The 21,546-nt window shown below is 40.0% G+C and overlaps 1 protein-coding gene across 1 annotated transcript in view; it reads right to left on the bottom strand.

The window, feature by feature from the left end:
- Pde4d (phosphodiesterase 4D) overlaps positions 1-21,546 on the bottom strand; it is a 1,345,132-nt gene that overhangs the window by 1,062,289 nt on the left and 261,297 nt on the right. The window contains exon 3 of the mRNA XM_045139033.1: positions 9,022-9,251. Within this exon, the coding sequence (XP_044994968.1) occupies positions 9,022-9,251 (230 nt within the window). The remainder of the gene's footprint in view (positions 1-9,021; positions 9,252-21,546) is intronic.

Here is a 21,546-nt window from a genome sequence, read left to right as displayed (position 1 = left end):
TGGGACCCTCAACAGAAACTAGTCAAATAAGTACAAGGAAGTAGGGAGACCAGAGGCTCTGATGGGTGCAAAAATTTCCACTGTCTTTAGTACTTTGAAGACCGTGAATATCCAATGAAATAAAAGACTGATTTACAGAAGACCATTTTCATGGACGTTGTCAATAAGAAAGTTAAAAATGTTTAAGATACCGAAAAGTGATCTATAAAAGGAAGCCTTTCCCTGGTATAATTTCTGTTGTACAATAGTCACATGGATGTAGAATAAAATACAGTATACTCTCACATAGCTAGCTTATCCTTAAGGCAGATTCCAGGAAGTACAAGATAAAAATGAGTACAATCTGAAAAAAAAAGATAACAAAGTTTGATAATTATTTTATTATTTTGTACATTGAGAACATGGTAAGTAATGTAAAATTATGAGAGATTGTCTGATGTGTAGAAGGTCAACAGTCAGCAATGTTCCATTATTTATCTTCACTTAGGTCCAAGAATCACTACTAATTCTGGAAATATATTTTTTAAATCAAGATATATAGTAATGAAAAGAATGCTACAAATAAATAATAAAAAAAAGAATGCTCCATGGCTCTAAGAGTTGAAGTTTAATCTTGAAAAATCACAAATTTGAAAGCCAAAATAAGAACGGATTGAATTAAACCACAGTCAATGTTTAAAATAACAATAAAAAAGTCTATGCTCGTTTTTACTATCCTAAGAATTTTAGAAAAACACTATACCAATAAATTTATTTCAATGAACCAAAGGCAAAAGAAATTAGTTTTCTTTGTGTAGCATGCATTCACTACAAGTGAACATCGATACAAGTATTGCTTGTCAATGTTTGAAGTAATTCATTCATTTGAAGCCTCACATGACTCAAGAATGAATTATGCATTCCTTTGTCAGTTTTTTTTTTAAAAAAAGCTTTTCAAAGCAAGTTATAGACTTTCTATACAATGTTCACTAAGACCTTAGCAGAAAAATCTAAAAACTTGAACACATACTCAGTGTGAAGTTATAAGCTTCATAGCAAGATTGTGAAATACAAACCACCAGCTTCGTAAGTCCTTACAGCCAAAACCTCTCAAAAACGACTTGCCCAATATCATTACCTCCTAAAGTCAAAAGCACAACTTTGAAAGAGTAGAGGCATCTGTTTCAACCAGCCTTCTGCTTGCCATTCTTGTATCTTCCATTTGGATTTCAGTTCAGCATTAAAATGCTGAAGGTTTATTTTGTTTTAATGTTCCCTCTTGTGGACTGTTTGTACCCAAGAAGACTAGGCAATGAGCACTTGATCATATAATTTGACATCACTGACATCTGGGACACCAGCCCCTTGTGAATGACACCCAGCTTCTAGAACTAGGCCTGGAAGGTACTTGAGAAACAGAACCTTAAATAACTAGATAATCTACACTACTTCTGAGGAGTAATTTATTTTATCCCCAGTAGTGACCATTTCTTCCTTTAAATTCTCCCCTCCCTCCCAAGCTTGATTCCTTCCTTCCTTCCTTTTTTCTTTCCTCTCTCTTTTTCTTTCTTTCTTTTTCTCTCTCTTTCTCTTTCTTTCTCTCTCTTTCCCTTTCGCTCTTTCCCTTTCTTCCTCCCTTCCTTCCTTCCTTCCTTCCTTCCTTTCTTTCTTTCTTTCCTTTCACACAGTGATATCATGTACCCTCCAGACATGGAATAGGGCACCAGTGATGGGTACACACTTATACTATTCTCCACCCCCACATACGCCTGAATATACATCCAGCCAGAGCTGCGCCATCACGCCAACAGAGAACAACTTGCTCCTTGGCTCTCCTGTTATTATGGCTGACGCATGCAGCAGTGAGACACACGTAGAGACTTAGCATCGCCTCCCCTTCCCTTCCTCTGCGCTTCCTCTTCTGCTCGATGAGGGATTGCCATGTATATGACAAGCTCAACCGTGCCTTACAGTGCCCACGGGTACACGGTCCACCAAGGAAACATGAGCTCGTGTCAGAGCTGGGCGCAGAAGCTTGTGACTCCTCCTGGGGATGCTGGCCAGGGAAACATTCAGAAGTCTCCAAGTGTTTACTTTCAGAACTAAGTGGAAATTAAGGAGAACCTCCATTGTTGTTCCCAAAATAACTGAACAGCACTTGAAAGCAGGATATGCCTGTCTAGCCACATTTGCCCAAGGCAAATAAAGATTTCTTCAAACAAATGTGGCATGTCCATATTAAACATAACTTTAAAAAAATAGATTTTACTCATCTACTTATTTGAGGGTTGGGGAAAGAATGGATGCACAGGGCCGAGAGCCAATGCAAAGGAACTCCAGATGCATGCACCACCATGGTTACATGGTTACTGGGGAATCGAACCTGTGTCATTAGGCTTCACAGGCAAGCACCTACACCCCTCCAAGCCATCTCTGCAGCCCAACCATGACTTTTTGAATTAGGCACAAAATTCTGTCAAACTTCTACACCTGCCAGGATACCCATCTTCACCCCAAGAGTTATTAGTAGAGAATCTTAATGCCAATCCCAACAACAACAATAACAACAAAAAAATTGCAACAAACATGAAGTGTTCCAACACCTTCCCCAAAGAGTGCAACAGCAGATGCTCCTGTTGTATATGAAACGCTTACAGTATGCTACAAAGGTGCTGAGCATTTTGTCTTTGAGACAAATCTAGGATTATTGATACTGTGTCCCTTTAAAATTAAAATTAAAGCAGGTGAGTAACTTACCAAGGGGAGTCAGTTAGTCAGGGGCAAAGCAACTCTCATATTCATGCCAGAGCTCCCGCTGAACAATCTACTGCCCATCTGTGTGCCCCACTGAAAGCATTGTGTGATTTCAACCTCTTCATACTTACTTATTTAATTTATGAGAGAAAGCGTATAATGGCTGTGCTAGGGCCTCAAGCCACTGCAAACAAAGTCCAGACACATGCATCATCTTGTTCATCTGGCTTTATTTGGGTGCTGGGGAACTGAACCCAGGTCCTTGGGCTTTGCAGGTAAGTGCCTTAATCACTGAGCCAACTCTCCAGCATTGGTTTCAATCTCTTATTTCCCAACTGTCCCATTTGCTATCGTCTAACATCCAGAGGAGCAATAGCATCTTCTTCAGGTTGGCCAGAGAGTGAAGTGTCATGTGTGGTATCCATGCTCTCCCTATTACATTGAGCCCACTGCTTCCATTCCACTTTCTTTTTAATTTTTTTTGTTTATTTTATTTATTTATTTGAGAGCAACAGAAGGAGGAAAAGGCAGAGAGAGAGAAAGAGGCAGAGAGAGAAAAAGAGGCAGAGAGAAAGAAAGATGAAGAGAGATAGAGAGAGAGAGAATGGATATGCCAGGGCCTCCAGCCACTGCAAACAAACTCCAGACGCATGCGCCCCTTGTGCATCTGGCTAACGTGGGTCCTGGAAATCGAGCCTTGAACCAGGGTCCTTAGGCTTCACAGGCAAGCGCTTAACCACTAAGCCATCTCTCCAACCCCTATTCCACTTTCTTCAGCACCCCGTTTATGTCTCTTTCTTGTTGCTGCTCATCCTTTCATCTACCTTTTCTCCATTTTATTTTCTCTTATCTTTTGCCATCACTTCACCATGTCCCTTTCTCTTACTTCCCTGATATGACCATAGTATCATATTTTTCTCAGCGTACACACACACACACACACACACACACACACATTTTAGAACCTATAATGTTAAAAGTAAACAGAAAGGCTGGAGAGATTGCTGAGTGGTTAAGGCACTTGCCTGCAAAGCCAAAAGACCTAGGTTTGATTCCCCAGTGGCACATGCATGTGGAGTTCGTTTGTAGTGTCTAGAGTCCCTGGTATGCCCATTCTCTCTATCTGTCTCTTTCTCTCTCTCTCTCTCTCTCTCTCTCTCTCAAATAAGTAAATAATCAGAAAGTAGGATGACAATTGCAAAGGTATCTAAATATCTATAAATTCAAGAAGTTATCCATTAAATATTTGCATATTTATGGAATTTTATTTATGTCTGAATAAGAAGCTTATTTTAAAATGTGACTAGATGTTGAAGTATTTAGGAAGGTCCTATGACAAATTATGGCATTCCAGGTTTCTTCTTTGTGAACTTCATGACATTTCATGCTATTAAACCTCTTGCTTCAAAATTGAATAATAAATGGTCAGAAAGCTTGAATAATTCTATCTTGTCTGGAAAAATACCTGGTGAATGGATTCAAGTTTCTTAGTTCCTCAGGTCTTAATTCTGTTTCCTGTCCATTTAAAGTATCTTAAAGTTACATAATCACAACACACGCAATCTAACAGCTTAGACATAGTTAGGGAAGTTGTTAAGAGTATATATCCAGGGCTGGAGGGATGGCTTAGCAGTTAAGGCATTTGCCTGCAAAGCCAAAGGACCCAGGTTTGATTCCCCAGGACTCATGTTAGCTAGATGCACAAGGGGGGGGGGTCGCGTTTTCAGTGGCAGGAGGCCCTAGAGCACCCATTCTCTCCCTCTCCCTCTTTCTCTGTCAAATAAATAAATAATATATAAAAAAGAGTATATATCCAAACACATTCACATTGCATGGAAAAATACTTAAAGCAGAATTACAGACATATTATAATTACTTTTTTATAGTATCCTGGTCTAGATAATTAAACTAGCAGATGTCATCTATATTATTCACTGATGAAGCCTAAATGTCCTGTACAGTTATAACAAGCCTTCTACACTCACTGCCTGATATTTTATAGGTACGTGATATATTGCTATATCAGAGGAACTGGCAAAAAAAGAAAACACCCAGACCATTATAGAAGCAAAGAAAATAAATAAATCAAAATGATACAAAAAGTCTCTTACATCAAAAGATGTACAATTGAAGCAGGCGCAGTGGCGCACGCCTTTAATCCCAGAGCTCAGGAGGCAGAGGTAGGAAGATCGCTGTGAGTTCGAGGCCACCCTGAAACTACGTAGTGAATTCCCAGTCAGCCTGGGCTAGAGTGAGACCCTATCTCAAAAAACAAAATAAACAAACAAACAAACAAAAAAAGATGTGCATTTGCTATGGTCTCACCATAGGTTGACAAGGGAACCTGAGTGCACACTGATGTTACCAGAGGACCAGAGGAGAACAAGCCCTAGGTGGCCTGGCTAAAGTACATAAATTTCCCATTAGCCCTTTGTTGATGATTTGATAAGAATCCGAGGTTCTTAATTAAATGGCACATCTACAGAATGTCATTCCTGAATTTACTTTCTCTTTCCCAAGGGCTAGGTATTCTTAAAATTTATATTCCTTAATTTTCTCTTACTCAACATTCTATTCCCAAATGACTTTCACTCCCTTAAGTCATAACAATCTCTCTCTCTCTTTATTTTTAATATCCCCTTGGTCTGTGTTTTCTGTTGATTGGCAATTATTGTTGGTGTTTTCTCTTGACTGCCTTTTGGAACAGAAAAGTCATCCATGATTCTTTGTAAAAGCTGAATTATTTCTTTCATCCTACTGAATCACTGTGCATGTAGTAAACACACTGTGGCTGATACTTAAATCTCAGACTCTTCATTAAGGGACAAACAAATTTTGAAATAACAAAGGTGCTATGATGCAGCCAAGGCTGAATGCTAAAGTTCCCTGGCACTTGGAGACTATTTATTTGTATTTAGCAATGCATTCAGTTTTAATTAAGTATGCTTAAGTCTTACCTAAGATTTTTTAATCATATACATTATCCACCTTCACGGAGATAATCTTAAGTATCCCTCTTCCTTTGAAGAGCACATGAGCTTGAAATGAGAAATCATGCTTAGTCACCAAACTTTTTAGATAAACTTAATTGACTAGATAAAGAACTTTTAAATGAGTTTATTGGAGGTTAATTGTACTGCCTTTTCCCTCAAATATGGAGAAAACAAGGTAGTTATTCTAAGGTGAACCTGGTGTGAATAAAAGCAGTCAGGCCTCTGGCTGCTGAAAATTTTAATGATTTTTTATGCAGTGCGTGGGGGGGGGGTTGGCATACCAGGGCCACTAGCCACTGCAATCAAAGTCCAGGAGCATGCATCACCTTGTATACAGGTGTACCTTTGCACACTTGCCTTTGTGCGTCTGGCTTACGTGGGATCTGGACAGTCACACATGAGTCTTTGGGCTTTGTAAGCAAGCACCTTAACCACTGAGCCATCTCTCCAGCCCCTGACTGCTGAATTTTGAAAAGCCTATTGAAAGACTGACCCTTAGCTGTTATTTGGCTTGTCACCCTTCTCTAAATAGCAAGAGTGGATCACTGTGCCTGGGTTTGTTTTGTGGGGGAAGGGTTTAATATGGCTTATACTAAATACCTCCTTTCTTCCTGGACTTCTAGAGTGTAATTTTACCCAGGATGGAACATGCCTGAGTGATCAAATGCTGGTACTGCGTTTTCAGTAAGCTTCCCTGGTAGAGGGTAACCTGGGTGGAAACTTTACACATGTGCTGTTATAAGGCACAAATGCTGCTATAATTCATTGTTGGAGACATTAGGTACATCCTGTTTTATTCCCTTGGAGAGGAGATTCATGGGAGAAATTTGCATCTGTCCTCCTCATTTTGCTTCAGGCTATACTGCTACAGTAAATCATAGCCATGGATATGACGATTAATTATGTTTTGGGAGTTCTAGAAGGTCTTTCTTCTTCCCTTTTAAAAAAATGTATTTTATTTATTTGAGAGAGAGAGAGAGAGAGAGAGAGAGAATGGGCGTGGCAGGGCCTCCAGCTACTGCAAATGAACTCCAGACGCATGCGCCCCCTTCTGCATCTGGCTTACATGGGACCTGGGGAATCGAACCAGGATCCTTTGGCTTTGCAGCCAAATGCCTGAGCTCTATAAGCCATCTTCTCCAGCCCTCCTAGAAGATCTCAGAAGCTAGGGGGTGGCCTGGAAACCCTCAACACCCACGGAATCTGAATCCACTTCCCCTGCACAACTGTACACTCATGGTGTTCATCCCAAAGACACGGGAAGTGATTTTCAGGGAAGCAGTCATGTCCAAAGACGTTCAGGGCAAATGACCATATAGGATCCCCACCTGTTTGAGTATGAGGCTGATCTGTATATACGCATTCTTCCTTACACGTGTTTCATCAGGCAAAAAAAGAAAAGAAAGAAAATACCAACAGGGCGTGTTTCTTGTTTCCATCACTAAGATGTGGCATATCTACACGATGGAATTCTATACAGCAGTAAGAAATAATGACACAATGAAATCTGAGGAAAAGTGGCTGAACCTGGAACAGATCATTCTCAGTGAACTTACCAAATCACAGAAAAAAAAATTGTCACATAGTCTCACTCACCAACAGCACCTAACCTGAATCTACCCAAGATACCTTACGTACCCAGCAAGCATCTCATGGACTAGACACTAGGATGGACAGGGAGGGAGGGAAGGGCATCAAAGGGGTGGGAAACACAAATCTAGACCCAAATGGCAATGGTACCATAAAATTCTACTTCCTAAAAGGCAGATCAAATGGCTGAACCTTCACCAGGCCCTTACAGGGAACACCTGAACCACAAGACACTGGAGAGGGTAGGATCAAGGCTAACCTTAAGCTTCTACATCTTCCCTCCCTCTCTCTCCCTCTCTCTCTCTTCTCTCTAACTCTTGTATATTAGTTATCTTTTTCCTCATTTTCTTAGTGGACACTGACCTGTAACTCCCATCACTTAAGATGAGAATTTGCTGCCTTCTTATTTACCTACCAGAAAGTCCTTCAAATCTTTTCAGAGCACACTGCCTCTGAAGGGAGAAGTTATAATGGACACAGCTACATCCAATCCAATGGAGTTGAGTCACTTGGTGAATTTCTTAACCTTCTTCACCAACTTTTGTAAAGTCAGGGGAAAACAATCACCTCCTCTAGAGAGAACTGTCACTTGGAAGAGAATGAACAAGAGTCGTATGTGTAGCATAAATGTCTTTATGCTGGAATCCCTTTAGCAAATGCTTGGAGCAGGGGCCGGTGGGGGGTGGGGGAGGCGGATCTGCATACAGGCCATGGGCTTTTTCCTCTTTCCTTTCCATCCAAGATCCTTCAAAGTGTTTTAAAGGGTGGCTAGCTAAAGAAACAAGCAGTGGTCATGGGCACTCTCCTGTTTTCTATCGTTTTTTTTTTTGTTTTTGTTTTTTTAAGCAGGTGATATTGTTGTTAAGAGTCAAAACTCTAGTGCTGGAGAGATGGCTTAGTGGTTAAGTGCTTGCTTTTGAAGCCTAAGGATCCCAGTTCGAGGCTCAATTCCCCAGGACCCATGTAATCCAGATGCACAAGGGGCACACACATCTGGAGTTTGTTTACAGTGGCTGGAGGCCCTGGCGTGCCCTTTCACTCTTTCTCTTTCTTCCTCTTTCTCTTTCTGTCTGTGGCTCTCAAATAAATAAATAAAATTTTAAAAAAACTCCATTGGCCAAAAGCATAAACTAAAGAATATGTTCTGGAAAGCAAGAAGTAACCTGATGGAGACGTGCTTTGGTTGTCCTGTTGGTAAGTAGTCAGAACTAAAACATCATTCTGGTTAACATCTCAAAGTGCCAAAGGCCAAACAACTAAGTTCATGAATATAAACGCCTAATTTCTCTTGTTCTAATTACAGCCCAATCTCTTCTTGATTCCACATTCATTTTAACTCAATGGACATTGCCTCCCGCTTCCTTACATGTAGGCCTTCATGGCAACAAATTAGTTACTGTTTGCTACAAATTTATTTTTATTAAATCACACATGACCAACACTAATTTTCCAAGTACAAACTCCTGTTTCCAGATGCTTGTGAACACTCACCAATCACGTTTTCAGACCATCTCATAAGACAATTTGGCTAAACTGTCTCATCCTGACAGCAATGTGACCTAAGAAAAATCTCCTCCATTTCATTCCGAAAACACGACCATCCTCCCATGCAAATCACGTAATAAGCCCAATCCCCGCCAAAGGCCGCCGATGAAAATCACCATGGAAGAGAGGAAATGGAGAAATGTCACCCGAGGGCACTCACCCACTGGAGTCTGCAGACGTGACAGCAATCAGAGGCAAAATCTTCAGGGGGAGGCTGGTTGGCCGAGGAATATTCTCTGATTCACTTTTCAGGTCAGTTTGTTCCAACTGTCTGAAGGCAAGAGGAGGGAGCTGCACGCTGCGGCAAGACAGCCGCCTTACAAGGTAGGGCTCCATCGCTCGGAAAGGGTCTTCCTCTACATTGCTGCAGTGCAAGGTTTCCTCCGAAGCCTAGGGCGAGAGTTCAAGAAAGGCCATGGAAACCATCAGAGCTCCAGAATGTGCCACCATGTAGCTGCTTCATACCTTCCCGAGGAAGGAAAAAATTAAGTGAAAATGGAGACCAACCTTAGCAGATCAAAATGTAGTGAAAAGATTAGAATGCATAACCAAAATCAAGGTTTATTTTGTAGTACCAGTTCATCAGTATTTCTCTTTCTTGATTTTCCGAGGTAGGGACTCACTCTAGCCCAGGTTGACCCGGAATTCACTACAGAGTCTCAGGGTGGCCTCGAACTCGCGACGATCCTCCTACCTCTTCCCGGCTTCGTCAGTATTTTTATGCATGGTTGGTGATAACGACTGATATCCCTGGGAATTTTGGGATTCATGGACTTTGTGTGTGAATTATTCAAAATCTACGGTCTCATGAAATGAACTGCAGAAAATTCATTTTAGAATACACGTTGAGACGTGCATGTGCCAAGATGTGAGTTCTCCCACCCGGGTGCTTGTGAAGACAGTGGGAGCCCATGAGCAGGGTTGTGTTATTCCGCTGTCCCTGCCCAGGCTGGCCTCCAGCTTGCTGTCTTTGGAGGATGAACTTGAACTTCTACCTGTTCTACCTGTTGCCTGACCTCTGACTGTTGAGATTACAGACACCATCATGGTCAGTTTATGAGTCTTGCTTTTTATTTCATTCTTTCTGTATATATATATATTTTTAATATTTTTATTTATTTATTTATTTGAGAGTGACAGACACAGAGAGAAAGACAGATAGAGGGAGAGAGAGAGAATGGGCGCGCCAGGGCTTCCAGCCTCCGCAAACGAACTCCAGATGCGTGCACCCCCTTGTGCATCTGGCTAACGTGGGACCTGGGGAACCGAGCCTCGAACCGGGGTCCTTAGGTTTCACAGGCGAGCGCTTAACCGCTAAGCCATCTCTCCAGCCCTATTTCATTCTTATGAGTAAAACTGGCATACATGTTCTCATGTTCTCTGCCATCCGTTATAAGAAGACTCTGTGAGAACCTTTAAAAGGCATGTGAAGGAAGTCTCAAGTGTCTAGTAGAATGGCAACCACACATAGTTTTTGTAAATGTGACCTGCATGACCTCATGCAAGGGAATCAAGTCTAGTGTAAAGGAGGAGATGTATTGCTTTGATTCTAGTTGAGAAAACACACTATTTCATGTCAATTTGTAAGTGGTGGAAAGTCTGCTCTAGTAATAATCATTATGTCCGTACAACTCAGCATCATAAAATTATCAAATGTTATAATATGCTTTAAAAAGTGATGATTTTAAAGGTAGACGGATTGCTGTGAGTTCAAGGCCAACTGGAGATGACATAGTGAATTCCAGATCAGCCTGGGCTAGAGTGAGATCCTACCTCAAAAAAAAAAAAAAAAAAAATAGTGGGGCTGGAGAGAAGGCTTAGCAGTTAAGGACTTGCCTGCAAAGCCAAAGGACCTCGGTTTGATTCCCCAAAACCCACATAAGCCAGGTGTACAAGGAGGCACATGCATCTGGAGTTCATTTGCAGTGGTTGGAAGCCTTGTCATACCCATTCTCTCTCTTTATCTTTCCCTCAAATGAATGAATAAAGATTTTTTTTAAGTGCTATTTCTGCCGGGCGTGGTGGCGCACGCCTTTAATCCCAGCACTAGGGAGGCAGAGGTAGGAGGATTGCCATGAGTTCGAGGCTACCCTGAGACTACATAGTGAATTCCAGGTCAGCCTCAGCCAGAGTGAGACCCTACCTCGAAAAACCAAAATAAAATAAATAAATAAATAAAGTGCTATTTCTTTGAATCCTTGTGGTGTTCTTAGTACATTGTCTAATCCTTCTGAGGGATAAGCTTGTTTTTTGGGTTTTTTTTTTAATATAGAAATAGGACCAATATTGACCCACAAGAATTAAATGAGACCAAACGTGTGTTTCTCATAGCCAACTGCCCAGCAGGAGGGAAAATAATCATGAAAGACAAATTCATTTTTTCCCTGAATTTTGTAAGAGAAGAGACACACCCAGGAGGGCAAAAACTTTTATCAAAATTAGCTCACTAGGCATGGTGGTGCACGTCTTTAGTCCCAGCACTCAGGAGGCAGAGGTTAGGAGGATAGCCATGAGTTTGAGGCCAGCTTGGGACAACAGAGTGAGTTCCAGGTCAGCTTGGGCTAAAGTGAGACCCTACCTTTAAAAGAAATAGCTTCTTGGTTATAAGTTGTAATCATATGAACTTGGGAGTACCAAGATCCACTTAAAAATCATTGTTGCATTCCTTATTAAACATTCTCTCTGTGCATTTAACAGATTATTTCTACAAAATTTGAGACTATTTTTTATAGAAAATTTAGATGATAATATTTGCTTTTCAAAATCACTGTCTGAGCCAGTCATAAACTGTGTGAAGAAAATCTGGAGTAGAGTTTGTACTCAACAGAATGGTAGCTATTATTATTAGAATCTGGGCTAACATCTTTTTTATGCCCGCACCATCATGCTGCCTTTGATACGCATTTTCTTTGGTTTCTAAACAGAAAGTGTGTCTCTTCTTGGAATCTTACCCTGAAACATATGAATACATTTGCAGCGATGGACTCTGTTCAGCTTTGAATTGCAGTCAATTCGCTGACAAATGGGATAATAGAAGGGTATCCAAAAAATAAAGAAACGTTCAAAGTTAAAACAAAGTTCATTTATTTGACTTCCTACAGGTGAAGATCTAGATTCCGAAAACTCTGCGTTTTCGAGAACATAAGAATTGCTAATATTTATTGAGTTGTTGTGGTACTGTGTTTTACACATGCCATGTTTAATTTGTATTAAAATCATATAAAAGCGGGCGTGGTGGTGCATGTCTTTAATCCCAGCACTTGGGAGGCAGAGGTATGAGGATTGCTGTGAGTTTGAGGCCAGCCTGAGAGTACACAGTGAATTTCAGGTCAGCCTGGGCTAGAGTGAAACCCTACCTCAAAAATCCAATAAAGAAAAAAGAAAGAAAGAAAGAAAATCACATAAAATAGCTCCTTCTATTTTTTTCACTTTACACATAAAGAAATAGAGATTTGGGCTGGGGAGAGATTCAGTAGTTAAAGGAACTTGCCAGCAAAGCCTAGCAACCGGGTTCAAATCTTTAGTACCCACGTAAAACTGGATGCACAAAGTGGCATGTGCATCGGAGTTCATTAGCAGGGGCACTGCCCTGGCATGCCCATTCTCTCTCTCTACTTGAAAATAAATAAATGAATGAATAGGTATTAAAAAAAAAGAAATGGAGATCTATAAAATACCAGGCACTAGCCACACAACCACATGTCAGGTCGTAAAAAAAAATGTAACTTGGTCTGCCAGGGACATTTTGATATCATCATTTAAGGTTCCATACACAAGAACATATCAAACTCCCAAGAAAACCAGGATGGCTGATCAGACCACAAGTTAGGATCCAAATCCAAGGCTCTTTTCATTAAAGACAGGACTGCTATTCATTATCTAACACTATCTTAACAAACAACATCCCTGGTAGGGTTTTGTTCTAGTAGAAAAGTGTATAGAACGTACGCTAATTTACTACAACTTAATAAGGCTCACACATTCATTTAAGGAAAAGTAACTTAACTAGGTCTGTGGAGATGGCTGAATGGATAAAGAGCTTACCACACAAGTGTGAGTACGTGAGTGTGGGTCCCCAAAACCCAAACCCCATGTGGTGGGCTTCTGGGGTCCCAGTCTGCCTATGGCAAGGTGAGAGGTAGAGATGGCATTTCCTGGAAGCTCATCAGCCAGCGAGCCTGGGAACTGGAGCAGTGGATAATGAAGAACCCCACCTCGAAGGGGGTTGGAAGGTGGGGACTGGCTAAGAGTTATCTCCTGACCCCCGCATGTGCACATGACACGGGTACCTTCGCCCTCCCTAGCATAAACTCACACCTACACCCCCCCCAAACACACACACACACACACACACACACACAAACACACACATCAAAAAAAAAAAAAAAGAAAGAAAAAGAAAAATTAACCTGAGCCCAGAAAAGCTCTACATAAGCATTTGAAATCAATTGTAGCCTGTGATTAAATCAGGAGATAGAAATTTTAAGTTCCACGGTGCATGTTTTCTTAGGTATAAAACCAAGTGCACTTTCAAAGTAAACCCTAAGGCCACTTTTGGGTCTGAAATACTCTGATTTTGCAACAACCCGTGGTCAGCGAGATGGAGAATAGAAAGTACAAAGAGAAAACACACCCACAGATGATATTCTGGGATTTTTACATTATGGGGACTGAGACGCTGGGTACTGATGTAGTTCACGTAAGGACAGTGTTCCAAACGTAACCCACACTCTGAAACTGCTTGTAGGTCGTAAGGAAGTTAATAAATGACATGTGTGGATTCCTCTGCTCAGAAAGAGCACGGGAGGAAGAACAATGGATGAGTCAAGTACAGCTTTGTGCCCAATGAATGGAGCTGGATGAAGTTAATATCTTTGTATTAAAGTGCTTGGCTGTGCCATCTGGGTGTGGGCCATGTGGTTTCCAAAAACCTTTGTAAAACGCAGGCTGCTTTGGGGGATGAGAATGCTTGCAAAATCATCTTTTCAATGAAACTGCCTCAAGGGGCAACTACTTTCCTTTGAGAAAATGATTTCTACAAAATATACTCCACAATTTATGTTCGTATACTGTCATTATGTCAACCCAAATGGCCTCCAAATATTTCCATCCTAATAATAAAAATAATGAAACACCAGAAACCTACACCTAAACATTTCCCACTTAGGAACAGCCTATACGAAAGAGCCTAATGGGGCTGGAGAGATGGCTTTGCGGCTAAGGTGCTTGCCTGCAAAGCCAAATGACCTTGGTTCGATTCCCCAAGACCCATGTAAACCAGATGCACAAGGTGGTGCATGTATCTGGAGTTTGTTTGCAGTGGCTGGAGACCCTGGAGCACCCATTCTCCCTCGCTTTCTCTCTCTCTCTCTCTCTCTCTCTCTCTCTCTCAAATAAATAAAAATAAAATTTAAAAAGATCCTTTTCATGTGACAGACCTATGTGCATTAATTATATCTTAAAAATAAATAGATTTATAAGTTTTTTAAATAAGTTTTATCAGTTTGAAGGCAGGAGGTTTAAATGCCCCTTTTTTGAGAAAGAAATATAAATCTAATCACTATAGCCATATGTATATTAATGTCAAAATTGATATTTTTCAATAAATTAAAAAATTAGTATTTCTCATGCTTTGAAGGCATTATGTCTTACAATGTACGCCCTGTATGAGGGTCAAAGGAGAAGCTAGCTAAAATCCTCACCCCAAATCCTCATCCAGCACTCCCTAATTATCATTGTGGAGATTAGAACTTCTGAGTCCCAACCCCCCAAAAAACATTCAAAATTCTTACATGTATTAAGTTTTGACACTTGGTGGTTAATATTCAGACATAGTCTAATAAGTTTATTTGGCATAGACTCAGCTATAAACCATTTCATTACTGCTCATTTATAATAACGAATGCCTGGCTGTAACCTATTGCTTCATTGAAGGGTTGGCTTAATATATTTTGATACATTTATGATGATAAAACACCAGGAGATGGTTAAAATAATGCAGAAGAATTGCGATTATGTGATTATGACACAGTGCTGAATGGAAAGACATTGTTTTCGAGTAATTTCATTTTTATTTTTAATATTTTATTTTATTTATTTGACCGAGAAAGAGGGAGAAAGAGAGAGAGAGAGAGAATGGGCATGCCAGGGCCACTAGCCACTGCAAATGAACTCCATATGTGTGTGCCCCCTTGTGCATCTGGCTAACGTGGGTCCTGGGGAATCGAACCTGGGTCCTTTGGCTTTGCAGGCAAACGCCTTAACCGCTAAGCCATCCCTCCAGCCCTGATTTCACCTTTATATGGCACTAGCACCAAAATCAAAATAGACACTAGCACTAAAATCAAAATACATTATACTCATAGAATATTCTGGAAGGAGGTATCATAATTCTCTAAAGTAGCTCTCTCTGGGTGCTGACAGTGGTGGTAATTTTGTTTTCCTATCTTTCTTAATTACCAGTTTCTATAGTTTATATAATAAAAATGTATTACTTTTGAATTAAAAAGCACAATGAAAATCACAGTCATAAAATGAAATAACACTTGTATTGCTTAAAAATACCCACTATTCAACTTTGAGACGTACACTATCAAAAAAAAAAAAACAACACTGAACTATTGGAATGAATTTAATGTGAACCTTGTAGTTCATAATACAATTATATTCTCCATGATAATTAATGAACATACAAGGAATCATTTGAGACAAGTAACTTTAATGTTATGTTTTTTTGCTGTGAGAATAAACATGTTTTTTAAATATAATCTAAAGCAATTACATAATAATTGCTCATTACAAAGGTTAGTTGACATTCATTAGTACTTTCCTTATGATTTCTTCTGGTTTTATGAAAGCTATCTCATTTATTTTTTCATTCTTCTTTCAAAGGAGGGAGCAAACCATTTGATTTTTATCAGACAGAGAGATACATGTAATTGTGTTAAATGCCATTTGGGGGCTGCTGATAATCTCAGTGTTCAGTACTTGTTTCTCACGGGTTTATAACAAATTAAATTTTATATAGAAAAATCCCCTGAAAATATTGTGGTTTTGGTAGGATGTCGCTCCCTCCTCTCAAATAAAACTCATCTCCTGCTCCTCAGCTGGTGACAATGCTGCGGTGATTGTTTCTGAATTCATGGATAAGCTCATAGGGAACGAGTGATTAGGTCAGGAGGCCTGAATGAAAGAAGTAGGTCACTGAGAGCAAGCCTCGGGAGACCATGTTGTCCCCAGCCCCTTCCTGTCGCTGACTGCTTTCTGGTTGCTGGGTGGTGGCCAATCTTCTCGGCCACACACTACCCACTCCCCGCGGTACCCTGCCTCACTTAAAGCAATGGAGGAAGCTGCTCGTGGTCTGCAACTTGTCAAATTGAGAACCAAAACAAACCCTTCCTCCTAAGTTGTTTTCTGAGGCACTTTATCACAGCAAGGAAAACCAATATGGATGTATATTGGTGGTGTGTGTTTGTGCAGGGGTTGGGGGGCAGTGTTTCTTTCTCAGCATACAGCTAGACAACGCTCCCAGGCTTCCTTGTAGGTACATAGGCATAGCCATGTCAAAGAGATTTATATTAGGTGCCAAGGGTTGGTAACAGAGATGTGTAATACTTTCACAAACGGCACAAGACCTTTGGGCACAACGGCCTCTGTTTCTTCCTTTTGCAGTAACTTTGTATGCCATCTTCAACGAAAGCAGCCGTGGCTCCTTAGTTACCCTTTGCAGGAAAGCGAACGGGTGCTCAGCAATATTTAATTTACATTACACTGGCCACAGACAATCACCTGTGGGAGTAAGTTTCTAAAACTTGAGGGCTTCTAATTCCAGGGAATGCTATTTTTTATGTACAAGCGCAGCAGCATCCTTTAAAGTCAACCTGTCTTAGTTATGACACCTGATTCATGTCTTAAATAAACTGTTAGTGAACACCAAGTTCAGTAACTTGTGAGTGCTGTGACGCAGACTCAAACTATGCACTGCTGTCCTTATAAGTGTGTGAAGTCCATTTGGGGAGAAAGGCAAGGAGATAATCATCGGTGTTTGATAAAAGCTGGAAGAAAAGACTTAGGGTTCTTTGGAAGCATGCAGGTCGGACAGATGATTTTGATAGCCAGATGTGCCATTAGTGAAAAAAGACAGTTAAACCATCTTGGAAGATTGAGATAAATAATTACCCTATAAAAATGGAACATTTTAATCTAATTCTTCAATAACAATAATTGTTATTATTATTATTATGGTATAGTTTCTCTGTTGCTTCCTCTATTCCCTCTTTCAAATATTTTATTTTTAGTTATTTATTTGACAGAGAGAAAGAGGGAGGGGGAGAGAGAGAAACAGAGAGAGAGGGAGGGAGAGAATGGGCACACCAGGGCCTCCAGCCACTGCAAACGAACTCCAGACACGTGCACCACCTTGTGCATCTGGCTAACGTGGGTCCTGGGGAATTGAACCTGGGTCCTTTGGCTTTGCAGGGAAATGTCTTAATCTCTAAGCCATACCTCCAGCCCTCTTTTCCCCTTCATAAACCCAGGCTTTATCCAAGGTACTCTCAACCATCCATACATTTGAAAATGTTATCCAAGAAAATTAATACAAATATGTTACGCCTTTTTATTTATGACCTTAAGTCAGGCTTTAGGCTGTCAATCACAGTATGATGATTTGGTTAATGGTTGGTTTCTTTTAGTCTGGAAATGTGGACGGATCTGGCAGTAGAAGAACAGACTGAGACAATTTTGTACTAAGTTTGTAGAACTTAGTAAGTGCCAGGACCCCAAAACATGTTAACTAAACCTTGTTGGAGGAGTGAATGAATCAAAGAGACATATTGTCTCCAGGTTTTTTTTTTTTAATTGTGAAAAATCAAGAAGTTCGATAATAAGATTAGATGCCAGAAACACTAGTGATGCCATCTTCTGTAATGGTAAGTTATGAGAGAAGCTTAAGCACACAATTTCTTTTCAAATTTGACAATTAGCAGTAAGGGTCTCCCCATGTCAAAATACATTATGTACACGTATGGATATTGCCAATAAAATGTTCCCACAAGGAAAAGACCACACCCAGATGGATTTAGTTCTCAACTAATTCTACCAAGCTTTCAAACAACATCTACTACCATCTTGGAAGTGACCCACTAAATATAAAGGGAAGAAATACTACCAAACTCCATCTGTGAAGACTACATTGATGATGACACAAGTTTTTGAAAAGAAAACTATAGACCAGTCTCCCTGATGAACCCAAATGCTAAAATCATCAACCAAAGACTTGCAAATTAGGGCTGGAGAGATTGCTTAGTGGTTAAAGCAGTTCCCTGTAAAGTCAAAGGACCCAGGTTTGATTCCCCAAGGACCCATATATAAACCATATGCCCAAGGGGGTGCATACGTCTCAAGTTCTTTTACAGTGGCTAAAGGCCCTAGTGTTCCCATTCTGTCTATCTGTCTGTCTGTCTCTCTTTCTCTCTCTCTCTCTTTCTCTCTCTCTCTCTCTCTCTCTCTCTCATAAAACAAAGACTTGCAAATTAAATTGGAGAGCACATTAAGAAGGTCATACATGACACCCAAGTTGGTTTTTTCCCAAGGATGCTAGGTTAACTCAGTAGATGCAAATCAGTAAACACAATACACTGTATCAATAAGACTTAAAGACAAAAATTGAATGACCATGTTGACAGATGCAGAAAATTCAATTGACAAAGGCCAACACCACTTCATAATTAAAAGCCCTGAAAAAGGTAAGGATAGACTGAACCCACATCAAATAATAAAGACTATATGTGACAAATCTATAGTCAGCATCATATGAAGCAAGGAAAAATAGGTCATTTACACTAAAATCTGGCATGAGATATGGGCACCCATGCCTTTCACTTTGATTTGCAAAAGACATTAAACTATACTAAAACTATCACATGGACTCCTATAACAAAAAGCTTATTAATCTTATAAAAATTTTCAGTAAAATAGCTGGATACAAAAATCAACATACTCATCTCTCTCTTTCTCTCTGAAGGCTTCTCTTATTGAAAAGGACATTGTGATGAATTAGTATATGACATTTTAAAATCTTTATTTGTATATTAATACAGAAAAAAAAACACTCCTGTTAAATGAATTCTATGTGAAAAATGAAAATCTGCATCTCAGGTTAACAACACAGAGCAGAAGTTCTTAAACATCCACAGGGCTCAATCCAAATATAGGCTATGATTTCATTCTGATTAGAAGAGACAGAAAACACTGTCATTTTCTAAATTCATTTCCTACAACTCATGCAAACTTAGAAGTTCCTAAAAGAAAAGAAAATTTCTCACTCAGTAATATTTCCAGCTATAACAAAGTCTATATGAAATCTTAGGATTCAATTAACCTTCTGTAAATAGAATAGCATTGTGTTTTTTCCTGGATGACCTTGAAGAATGAGGTTGATTTTATTTTGTTAGTAGAAGAAAGAAAAGCATCAAGACACAAGTTCTACCAATTATTTACTATACAATGGCATGTAATAATAGAATCGCCATTGTCAAAAAGAAGCCAACATTTCTTGTTCTGTTTTTTTTTCTTCTCCTTTTGACCTATAAAAGTCATGTCTTCCTAGAAAATTGGGTTAAAGCTGAGACATCTTATTCTCTGTGTGTTTTGGGAAAAAAAAAATCCCTCACTTAAGGGATGAGGTATCAAAGCTGATCTTAACAGGAATATAAAGAATGTATCGTGTGCATTTTCAGGTTTTATCCAAATATTACTAAAGCATGATTGCAAATGTGAAGTAAAAACTGAAATCATTTAGGAAGGCAAATATTTAGACTTAAAAAAAGCTAGATCTCTAAACCTAGAATAAACTGCTGAAGATAGCTTGTTGGTAAGAAAAAGAGAAACAAATAAATGTGAAATTCCCTCTGCTTCTGGAAGGAGCCAGAAATGATGCGCTTGCTCTAGCTCTATTGCTTGGGTAAGCCTTTCATTACAAACAACTTACGGGCCAAAAGAATATTCATTTTAAATTCATGCTCAACATTGTAGCTAATGGTGCAGCCAAATGTTTGTTCTTGTTATAACCGGGACAATAGCAACGCAGGATGGCTCCTGTGATAGTTTGATAGTTTTAATGTGAATGTATGCCCACCGTGACCTGAAGGATTTTTTGGTTAAGCTTGCAACCTGCGTCTCCAGCATCCTCCTGGAGGATGCATCACTGGGGACATATCTTCAATCCTGCCCTGAGGTGTGTTCAGAGAGCCAGAGCTCTGGCTGATACCACTTGCTGGCTGCTGGTGCTTACTATTAGCTGCAGTTGTTTCTCCCTGCTAAGGATCTATGGAAGTAAACCAGCTCCTCCCACTATTGATGGAGCTTCTCCTGGGTTCTGTAAACCTAAAATAAACCCTTTCCTTCAACAGGCTGCTTCTGGTTGGGTGTTTGCCCAGCAACAAGAAAGAGAGAGTAACTGGAATAGTTCCCATCTCTTATTTACCACTACTATATTGTATTTGGGGAGATGGCTTAGTGGTTAAAGGCATTTGCTTGTAAGGCTCCAGGGCCTGGGTTCAATTCCTGAGTACCCATCAAAAGCCAGAGACACAAAGTGGTGAGAGTGTCTGGAGTCCATTTGCAGTGACAGGAGAGTCTGGAGCTCTCTCTCTTTCTCTTTCTCTCATATAAATAAATACAAATAGGGCTGGAGAGATGGCTTAGTGGTTAAGCGCTTGCCTGTAAAGCCTAAGGACCCCGGTTCGAGGCTCGGTTCCCCAGGTCCCACGTTAGCCAGATGCACAAGGGGGCGCACGCGTCTGGAGTTCGTTTGCAGAGGCTGGAAGCCCTGGCGCGCCCATTCTCTCTCTCTCCCTCTATCTGTCTTTCTCTCTGTGTCTATCGCTCTCAAATTAAAAAAAAAATTAAATAAATACAAATATTTTAAAACAATCAATTCAAAAAAGATTAAGTAGGTAAGGCTATAAAACTCCTAAAGGAAAAAAAAATGGAAAAAAAAAGAGGTTCCTTGATCTTGGTCAAGTCATTGATCAATTACAGATACTCCAGAATTACAGGCAATAAAGTTAAAAGCAGGCAAACTGAATGAGCGTGTTATATGTGGGAAGCTAAACAACGGAACTTGGAGAAGCAGAAGACAGAATGGTGGTGCCCAGGGTCTGTGGTGTGGAAGAAATCTGATAATTATGGTCGAAGGGCACTTTATGTGTTTGCTGCAAGATGAACGAGTCCTAGAGAGCTTGTGTCCAGCATGGCGACTATAGTTGTTGATGCTTTACTTGAAGTTTTCTAAGAGAGGTGTCAAATATCTTTACCCTCTCCCCATAGACATGCACAGAAAAGGTACCAAAATGATCTTTATGCAGCGCAAATGTATTTGCCAAATTGCCATGTTGTGCAATGTAAATATGCATGTATGTATAAAATTTTGTTTGTCAGTTATATCTCAGTAAAGGCAGAACACAGCAACATATACTTATACTTGAAAAAAAAACATAATGAAACATGAAAGATTATCCACGCTTTTAAGTTGACTACTGATTATTGGAAATGCAAAGACATTCGTCCTTGTTGAACGGAATCACAGGGAGCCAATCAGTAAAATCTCATCAGGGAGACATTTTGTAGGATACACGAGCCAGATGCTTTAAACAAAGATTTTAAAGAGAGAACAGGAAGGGAA

The sequence above is a fragment of the Jaculus jaculus genome, chromosome 20 (genome assembly GCF_020740685.1).
Source record: "Jaculus jaculus isolate mJacJac1 chromosome 20, mJacJac1.mat.Y.cur, whole genome shotgun sequence".
Taxonomy (NCBI): domain Eukaryota; kingdom Metazoa; phylum Chordata; class Mammalia; order Rodentia; family Dipodidae; genus Jaculus; species Jaculus jaculus.
The sequence above is the reverse complement of the archived record's forward strand: the minus strand, read 5'-3'. Positions and strand labels throughout refer to the sequence as shown.